The following is a 10,213-nucleotide window of genomic DNA, read 5'->3' on the forward strand; positions in this document are numbered from 1 at the left end:
TGGTCAGTTAAATGTCTCATTAAATGCCAATAGATTTTTGTGATGGACCTGCCATTTAAGCTTATCCAGTGTTTTTTTTTCCAACAGGTGAAATAAATGCATTAAAGAACAAAAAAGGTGAAGCCATTAAATGTGTTTGTTTGTACTTGTATAGCGCACTGCTACCCAGGGGTCTCGTAGCGCTGTATTCATACCGCTGTGGAACCCTTCCTGGTTTTCCTGTGGATTGTCTACTCCTGGGCACCCCCAAGGTTAAGCCAGGCATCCTAGCGCTGTTAGGGCCATTGTGGAGATTAAGCAAGCTCTTGCCCAGAGTTGCAGAGTGGGACCCATGATTAGAAAAGGCACCGAGGCAAGAATTATCAGGTCAGGGGGAAATTGAGTCCAAGAGCCGCCGAGGCAAGAATTGAACCCTGGTCCCGGGCCAGACCTTTGCATCAGGGTCTGCCGCTCTAACCATTGAGCCACACTTCTCCATTAAACATCACTTGTGTAGGAAGTGATGTAAAAACAGTGCACCTCGAAAATTCTTTCCTTGAAGGCTAATGCCTCGCCAAAGTCTGTTTCTACAGCAGAAAACCCAAACTGCCCAATGTGGTCTGTACTTGACTCTTAGGGATCACCTGGTATACATTGACGAAATAACACACTGACATACTGAAGCAAGTCTGATAAGGTTCTCATTACGACTGAATAGCTAACCTGGATCAGAAAGAACACACAAAAGAGAACCCGTATGAATATCTAGAAAGTGACAACACATTTATTAGGGAGAGAAAGAGCAAGTGCAACATCAGAAAATCATACTGGAGAAGAACCATATTGATTGACTGATTGTGGAAACATTTTCTTTGCAATGAAAGACCTAATGTAGCATCAGAGTGTCCACCAGAAACCATGTATATGTACAGAATGTAATAAAGTGTTCCATAGGAAGAAGAATCTAAGGCAGCATTACAAAATCCACACCGGATAGAAACCATATGAATGTATTGACTGTAATAAAGTGTTCATAAAGAATAAAAACCTAAAGCAGCATCAACAAATGCATACCGGGAAGAGACTGTATAAATGTATAGAATGTGACAAAGCATTTGTAATAAGTAGATACCTAAAACGACATCACAAAATCCACACTGGGGAGAAACCATATAAATGTACAGAATGTGATAAGGCATTTATAACACTTGGAGAGCTAAAACGACATCACAAAATCCACACTGGGGAGAAACCATATAAATGTACAGAATGTGATAAGGCATGTATAACACTTGGAGAGCTAAAGGAACACCAGAAAATCCACACTGGGGAGAAACCATATAAATGTACAGAATGTGACAAAGTATTTAAAGCAAATGGAACGCTAAAGCAACACCAGAAAATCCACACTGGCGAGAAACCATATAAATGTACAGAATGTGACAAAAAGTTTACAAGAAATGAAGTTCTAAAGCTACATCACCGAATCCACACTGGCGAGAAACCATATGAATGTACAGAATGTGACAAAGAATTTACAAGAAATGGAGATCTAAAGCTACATCACAGAATCCACACTGGCGAGAAACCATATAAATGTACAGAATGTGACAAAGAATTTACAAGAAATGGAGATCTAAAGCTACATCACAGAATCCACACTGGCGAGAAACCATATAAATGTACAGACTGTGACAAAGCATTTACAAGAAATGGAGATCTAAAGCTACATCACAGAATCCACACTGGGGAGAAACCATATAAATGTACAGACCGTGACACAGCATTTACAAAAAATGTAGATCTAAAGCTACATCAGAAAATCCACACTGGGGAGAAACCATATAAATGTACAGAATGTGACAAAGTATTTATAGCAAATGGAACGCTAAAGCAACACCAGAAAATCCACACTGGGGAGAAACCATATAAATGTACAGAATGTGACAAAGCATTTACAAGAAATGGAGATCTAAAGCACCATCAGAAAATCCACACTGGGGAGAAACCATATAAATGTACAGAATGTGACAAAGCATTTATAGCAAAAGGAAACCTAAAGCTACATCAGAAAATCCACACTGGGGAGAAACCATATGAATGTACAGAATGTGACAAAGCCTTTATAGCAAAAGGAAAGCTAAAGCTACATCAGAAAATCCACACTGGGGAGAAACCATATGAATGTACAGAATGTGATAAGGCATTTATAACACTTGGAGGGCTAGAGCAACACCAGAAAATCCACACTGGCGAGAAACCATATAAATGTACAGAATGTGACAAAGCATTTATAGCAAACGGAAACCTAAAGCTACATCAGAAAATCCACACTGGGGAGAAACCATATGAATGTACAGAATGTGACAAAGCATTTATAGCAAAAGGAAAGCTAAAGCTACATCAGAAAATCCACACTGGGGAGAAACCATATGAATGTACAGAATGTGATAAGGCATTTATAACACTTGCAGGGCTAGAGCAACACCAGAAAATCCACACTGGCGAGAAACCATGTAAATGTATAGAAAGTGACAAAGCATTTATAAGAAATGGAGAACTAAAGCGACATCAGAAAATCCACACTAGGAGAAACCGTACCAATGTACAGAATGTGACCAGGCATTCATTAGAAAGTCACATCTAATGGAACATCAGAAAGTCCACTTTGGGGAGAAACCACATCAATGTACAGAATGTGAAAAAGCATTTAGAAAAAACATAGAGCTGAAGCGACATCAAAATATCCTCTCTGGGGAGAAACCATATAAATGTACAGAAGGTGACAAAGCATTTATAACAAAGAGAGAGCTAACGCTACTTCAGAAAATCTACACGGAGGAGAAACTATATGAATGCACTGAATGTGACAAAGCATTAATAACCAATGGAGAGCTGAAGCAACATTAGAAAATCCCCACCAGAAATAGACTATTCAACTGCACTGAATGTGAGAAGGCATTTATTAGAAATTCGCATCTTATACAGCATCAGATAGTCCACGTAGGAGAGAAACCCTATGAATGTACATAATGCAAAAATACATTTATTACTAGGCAAAGATAAATACTACATCAGAAACCACACTGGTGAGAAACCACATGAATTTACAGAATGTGACAAGGGATTAATTACAAAGCAAAATGTAATACAAGATCAGGAAGTTCACACATGGGAGAAAATATATGTATGTCCTGAATACCACAGAGCATTCATAATAAATGGAAAACTGAAGCAAAATCTGAACATCTACAGGGCAAGAAATCCAATGTATGTACAGAGTTTAATAAAGTCTCCCACAGGAAGAATAAGCTAATGCAGCTTAAACAAATACACACCAGGGAGAACCCTTATTAATGAATAGAATGTGACAAGGTATCGATTACAAACAAAATGTAATATATCAGAATGTTCACACAGGAGAGAAACTCTATAAATGTATTGAATGTGACCACGCATTCATAAATGGAGAGCTAACTCGACATCAAAAGTCACCCGTGAAGACCGCACTGAATTTAGCAAGGCATGTATTGGCAAGGGAGAATAAAAACCGCATCAGAAAATCCCCACAGAAAAATCTATATGAATGTACAGACTCAATCAATAAATGGGTATTAAGCACAGCAAATCATCAGTGAGGTTTTCAAGGTGCTCAGTAAAGAATTGTTGTCCGGAAGGGCCGATCAGTTGAACAGCCAGGTCTTGAGTCCTTTCAAGATTCAGTGATGAGGCAGATCTCAGGTGCAGGGGGAGTTAATTCTAGGTCTTTGCTGCCAGGTGGAAGTAACCGCGGCCTCCGTGCCAGGTGCTTTAGACTCTCAGAGTTGAAGCTAGGAAGAGGGAGGCGGACTGCAGGTGTCTGGTGGAGAGCCTTCTAAAGATCTTGCGGCGCATGCACATTGTGAGGAAGCAGATGGTGGAGATCATGTTGATTTGCTTCATCAAAGAGATCTTGTTGTCCAGGACAATGCTGGAATCACCGGGCATGGTTGGTAGGGAAGGGAAAGAAGCCAGATTCTACTTACCCCGATGCATTGCTTCAAGGAGATACGTGGTTACTGAAGATGAGGACTTCTGTCTTGTCCGTGTTCAGTTTTAGGCAGTTGTGCTTCATCCAGTTGGTGATGTTGGCCGGTCACCTATGTAAGTTGTCTCTGAAGGTAGTGAGGTGGGTCTAGTCGGTGTAGAAGATGACCTTCAGCCCGTGCAAACTAACAATGTTGGCTAGGGGTGTCATGTAAGTGTAGAAGAAGGGGGGGCTAACTGAGGATCCTTGTGGGGTGCTGCAGATGATGTCCTTGGGTTCAGGAGTTGGGCGGGAGTCAGATTGTCAGTTTTTTCTGGTGAAGTAGAATGCGATCCATTTGAGGGCATTTCCTTGGATTCTGATGTGGTGTGCTTGTCGATCAGGATCTGGTGGGAAACCATGTTGAAGGCAGCTGACAGTTCAAGGAAGATGAGGGCTGCAGTCTCACGGAGGGCGCTGATGTCATCTATGGCTGCTATCTGTGCTTTGCAGCCGAACTAGGAGGAGTCCAGGAGGTTGTGCTGCTGGTGTCTGGTCACCTGCCTTTTGATTGACCTCTTGAAGACTTTGGCCAGGAACGAGAGCAGGAGTATCAGTCGTGAGTTCTTCAGCTGCTCTAGGTCTGCTGAAGGTTTTTTCAGGAGGGGTTTCACTTCTGCGTGTTACCACTCTTCCGGGAAGGAGTCCATGGCTATGGATCTGTTCAGTGGTTTTGTGAGCTGTAAGCTGATAACCTTGCTCATGAGATTAAAGATAAGCTTGGGGCATGGATCAGTGGGTACCCCACAGTACTTCATTATTATACCAGTCTTGGTGGGTGAGAGGAGGTCGAGGCTGTCACTTGCGGAGAGCTGAGATTCAAAGTCCCTGTAGATGACTGCAATCTTCCAATGGAAGTAGTCAGCAAGCATGTCCCACAGATCCCAGAAGGGAGTTATGATGTTCTCAGTGGACGCAGGGTTGCTGAATTCCCTAACGATGGCGAAGAGCTCATTGTTGTGGTTTGAGCTGATCTCTATGCAACATGTGAGAGCACTCTTCTTCGCTTCTTTAAGGAAGAGGTGGTAGTGGTTGATCGCTGTCCTGAAGTTGGTATAATATACTGTATCCTTACTGGTACTCCATATTCTTTCTAGCCAACAATAGTCTCATTGAGAGGTCTGAAGTTCCGGGGTAAACAAGTTGGCTCACTTTGCAGATTCTCTGATCTTGCTCGGCGGGGGTGACATAGTCGGTGATCCAGTCTGTGAAGTTCTTGATGGCCTGTTTAAGGTCTGGATCTGTGTCTGGTCAGTTGGCAAGGAGAGTGTTGTTCCAGTTCTCATCTGAGACAGTTTTCAAGTTGTGCTGAGGTGTGCTGGGTGGTTTTGTTTTGTTTTCTGTAGCGTTGTGCCCTGTGATGGTGAAGTGGACAATGGAGTTGGTCGGTCCAGGTGAGTTCTGTGAAATGGTGGTACTTGATTGTTTCGCTGGAGATGAAGATGGAGTCAAGTATGTGCCCTACGATGTGTGTTGGGTTGATGATGAGGTGGATGAGGCTGATGTTGCTCATGCTTTCTATTAGGTTGTCAGTGCTGGCATCGCTAAGGTCTTCCATGTGAAAGTTGAGATCTGCTATGAATATATAGTGTTCGGAGGAAATGGCGAGTTGGGTGATGAAGCAAGGGATGGCTTTGCAAGACTCGGGGCGAGTTCCTGGAAAATGTCACAAAGTGTTCTTAATGAAGTAACCATATGAATGTACAGAAAGTGACAAGGCATTTATTAGAAGGGCACCTCACAGCCACTGTACCATAGGAAAGCCCTCCCTGGGGAGGAACCAAATTAAGGGCCAAGGGATGTTGTAGACAAATCTAGGACACTCTTGTAATTTTCCCAATTCATGCCCAAATAAAGATATAACTTATATCCTCATATATATATATATAGGCATAAGAATCATATCCATATTTAGACATAGCCTATGCAGTCCAAATACGGCATGGCTACTTCCACTAGTTGTTAGAATCCACAACGAGTTCTTGGAAAAACTAACCTTCAGCAGCCCAGGACTTCCCCCTGCTTCAGTATTGATTTGTCCCAGAACTCTTGGAGTTTTTAAAGAACTGCGAGTTCTTAGTGACGTTATTATGTCCAACCTTACGTCAAACTCGGCACCTTTTAGGTATAAGTATGCCCACGTTTGCTCTGAAAACCACACGGTGGTTTCAAGCAGATCGACTAACTACTTGCCCGGCGCCCTCGTGTAGCAAGCGCCTGAGGAAACCGATCCTCCAGCTGACGCAGTGAGAGAGACGCTGTCTTTTCTCCTGCAGAGAAATCCAGCTCCAGTGTTTCCCTGCTACCCTTGCGGGTTACTGGGAGATCAAGTACTGAGAGAGAGATACAAGACCCTTAGAGAATTCTTGGATAGATTCTTGGCAGAAAAATACTAAACTTAAGCTACACCTCACTTACTTCTTCCCTTGGACTAGACTCAGGTTAGGTACACCGGGGAAGGCGTGTTTTAGATGCACCAGTTGAGTACTTTTTTGTCATTATTTATCATTGTATGTATTTTATCCATTTTATGCATCTTATGGCTTAAAAACGATATCATGCTTTTACAGTATTATTACATAATACTTTTTACATACTTTACTTCAGAGCAAGTATTGCGATTGTAGCAATTCACTTCTCTTGCATGAGAAAGAAGACTGCTCAATAAATAACCTCTATTATTGAAAACGCCCGTCTCTATATTTCTCTGCAAACTCTGGTGAAACGAAGCATGCAAGATTGACTGAGTAAATTAGCCATCTATTGTTTCTGAGACTCTGAAGATATATTTCTTATTCTTCTGGAACAAAGTTGTCATGTTTATGCAGTTGTCAGAAACTAATCCCTTCTTGTTCATTCGAGAAAGTTTCTACTGACCTCTGATCTAGCTGGCATTCACAATTAAGTCTAACATATTCAATAGAGACCTAGCCGACCTCAGTCCTACGTCTAAACTATCGTTTATGTTATTCCGATGCCCAGAGCCTATTGGGAATATAGAAACTACACTACATGGCGCCCAACGTTTGGTTTGGTTTGACGATAATTTAACGCTAGATACTAGAGTAACTCAGTCGTGCTTTTCACACAGACCCCTTTTCCTGTAAAATCTCAGACATCTGTAGTGGGTAGAAGGGTAGTATCCCCTAAAACTAAATAGGACGAGAATCCTATGTAGTAGTTTTGGTTTATTCAACGTTAAAGGATACAGTGTTCCAAAATATTGTGCACCTAATCTTTGTTTCCTTGAAATTTGTTCTGCAAACTTTCGGTCAACAAAATGACACATAGTGACGACGAAAGAGAAAAAGAGAGAGACTTTGGCAGCTCAACTGTTGTTAGACGACACAAATCTCCAACAAAATGACCCGGAGGCCATAATCATCCCGGTCAATGTAAAAAAGAGTGTAACTCAAACTTATAAATATCGGTGTATCATCGAGAGGTAGTACAGTTGTATTTGTGATAGAGGCACATGAATATGCAGACAGAGGTATTCTATTCATGGATAACTTTTCCAGCAGCGAATGCTGTAACACACGAGTTCCACTGCTACAAAGCAGAGGAACCACCAGAGGAATACGTTCCTTTCGAGGACGTTGAAATTCCAATAACTTACCAGGAGCATCAGCTCTGGTTTAATGGCGCCCTACAACATCAAAATCACCACACCAGGCTCGGTCCACTAGGTAGACCAGGAGCTACATGGCCGGTATTAGCTGGCTATACACCACATCCTGACATTGAAAAAATGACAGGACATGACCTCTTAGTCCAGCTAAAACAATTGATTAAAATTCATAGACAATTGGTTCAATATGTCATGCGGACTTTAACAGTCCAACCTGCTATAACAATTCCACAGCACACCCCTCACCAGGGGAACACAAACAAAATTACACCACAGACTATACAATCAGTCATTAGTAAATTACCCGCAAAACAGGAACAAAATCTGTTCTGGTTAGCTCAAAAGATTACTCAAATAGAGGCAGTATTTCCTGATAGTAGACCTCATGAAAAACACAGAATACTGACAATCTGTTTACCAATGGGGATCATACCACATGTGGAAGACTGTGACACTTGGGGAACAGTCTTTGCTTCCATCTGCACAAAAACACATGGTGTCCCGTCTATGGCGGTTATACCAGACGTATTAAGACAGATTCAAAATTAATACAGTCCATAGCCTGCTTTAAATCTAGGTATGAAATTACTGAAAGATTTTAAGCAAGTCTCGGCTATACTACTAGCCAACATAAGAGGGGAAGCAGCATCTGTGGCGATCCGCCAAAAATGAAAAGAAACAGAAATAGCAGACCAACCTTTTGAACTTGCCAGAATAATTGAAAAGTGCTATGAAGAATTAGGCAGAGATAGTTTGGGTGGGAAACCACTAAAACCCCAACTAACAGAAAATCCTGAAAAACTTATATTAAAAATAATTTAACAACACCTAAAAAGAAATGGGAGACTACCAGACAGACTCTTCCTAAAGAAAAACAGTTTCAAAGAAGAGGTAGATCTCCAGAACGGAGAGATAGAGCTCCAGAACGGAGAGGTAGATGTCCAGAACAGAGAGTTAGGGCTCCCCAACGGGAACTCTCTGAGAAAAGATATAATCTAAGGAATAGGGATAATTTGAAAAAACCTGATAGAAATTGATACACGTCCCTCTCGATCTTATCAGACTTCCACGCAGAAATCGGAAAGAAGAGGACGGTCAGAACATAAAAGAAGAACGTGTCAAGTCCAATGACAAGGAACCCGTTCACCAAAGTAAAAAAACTCAATTTTCCAGAAATAAGGTAGTCAGCATAAGAATAAAACATGCCGAGGTTACCGAGGACACAACTCAAGAACAGAGAGTGGGCCCAGACAATGCTAGACAGTTCAGCAGAAGTGACCATAGCTCGCAAGATCCTGATGAATCTTCTGGAGACAGTGGACACGAATGAATACATTCAGGTGGAAACTGCAGACACCAGAGTTAGTGTACCCCATAAATTATTTGAAAGAACACTCCGTATAGAAAGGGACATAACTAGGAAGATCAAAACTCTCTTTTGGGAGAAGCTATCCAAGTGCTATGACATTCTTCTAGCTGAGAAAGACTGGCCACCAGAACTTGTTAGGGAGTGCCCACATGGCGAAGAAATGATTATGCCTGCCTTCTCAAAACACATTCCAATTCATAAAAAATACACTTATGCTAGGAAATGGGCTGTAGCTCAGGCTCCAGCCTTATGTAAAAATCACGTAGGATGGGATAAGGAGTCTTCTCATCATAAAATCCAGTTAAAAAATAACCGCACTGCACAAAGGCAGAATCCAGTTAAGCAAGAAGCTAAAAGACAAGTCATGGAGATCTTAGATCAACTTGAATACCAGGGGTTGATTGAAACATGCACCTCACAAATGAACAATCCTTTGTTTCCTGTCTCCAAACCAGACAATTCATATCGTCTAGTATTGGACTACAGACACTTAAACTCGTGTTGCAAAACGTTTGCAGTACAAAATTCACACAGTGCAGCACTGATGAATAACATCGTGCGCAAAAAATATAAAACAACATTAGACATTTCAAATGGTTTCTTTTGTCAAAACATTGTACCAGAAAGCAGATATTTGACCGCTTTCTCAAGTATGGGGGCTCAAAGACAATTTTGCCGTCTCCCCCAGGGATTATTTTCAGCCAGAGTTACGACGAACGTATGATGATGAGGCATTATCTTATGTCGATTACATCTATCTTACAGATGATTATTTGGACAGGCACTTGAAAAGAGTGAACACTATTATACTTGGGTTCGCCTCTGAAGGGTACAAATTCATCTTTAAAAAATCACGAATTGCGCACCTCACTGTCCTATTTCTAGGATATGAGTTATCAAGTGAAGGCAAAAGCCTGGCAGCCAACTTCTTAGAGAAATGTGCGCTGCTCCAAGCTCCAAAAACGCTGAAAAACTTACAATCAATTCTAGGTTTCCTGAATTTTAGAAGAACTTACGTTCTGAATTACGTAAAGAGGGTTAAACCTCTCTACAAATTAATAAAACCTGATTTCAGACCAAATAATTGGACTCAGAAACACACTGAAATTTTACGTTCAATACAAACAGACATGTTGGCAAAAACAAAGCTACCGACACGCTTTAAAGA

The 10,213-nt window shown here is 41.3% G+C and overlaps 1 protein-coding gene across 1 annotated transcript in view; it reads left to right on the forward strand.

Moving 5' to 3' along the window:
- Positions 1–10,139, forward strand: part of LOC144806376 (uncharacterized) — a 35,516-nt gene extending 25,377 nt beyond the window's left edge. The window contains exon 2 of the mRNA XM_078672740.1: positions 88–10,139. Within this exon, the coding sequence (XP_078528866.1) occupies positions 1,046–2,626 (1,581 nt within the window). The 5' untranslated portion in view covers positions 88–1,045 and the 3' untranslated portion in view covers positions 2,627–10,139. The remainder of the gene's footprint in view (positions 1–87) is intronic.
- Positions 10,140–10,213: the final 74 nt, after the last annotated feature.

This window comes from Lissotriton helveticus (assembly GCF_964261635.1).
Source record: "Lissotriton helveticus chromosome 1_1 unlocalized genomic scaffold, aLisHel1.1 SUPER_1_unloc_67, whole genome shotgun sequence".
Classification (NCBI taxonomy): domain Eukaryota; kingdom Metazoa; phylum Chordata; class Amphibia; order Caudata; family Salamandridae; genus Lissotriton; species Lissotriton helveticus.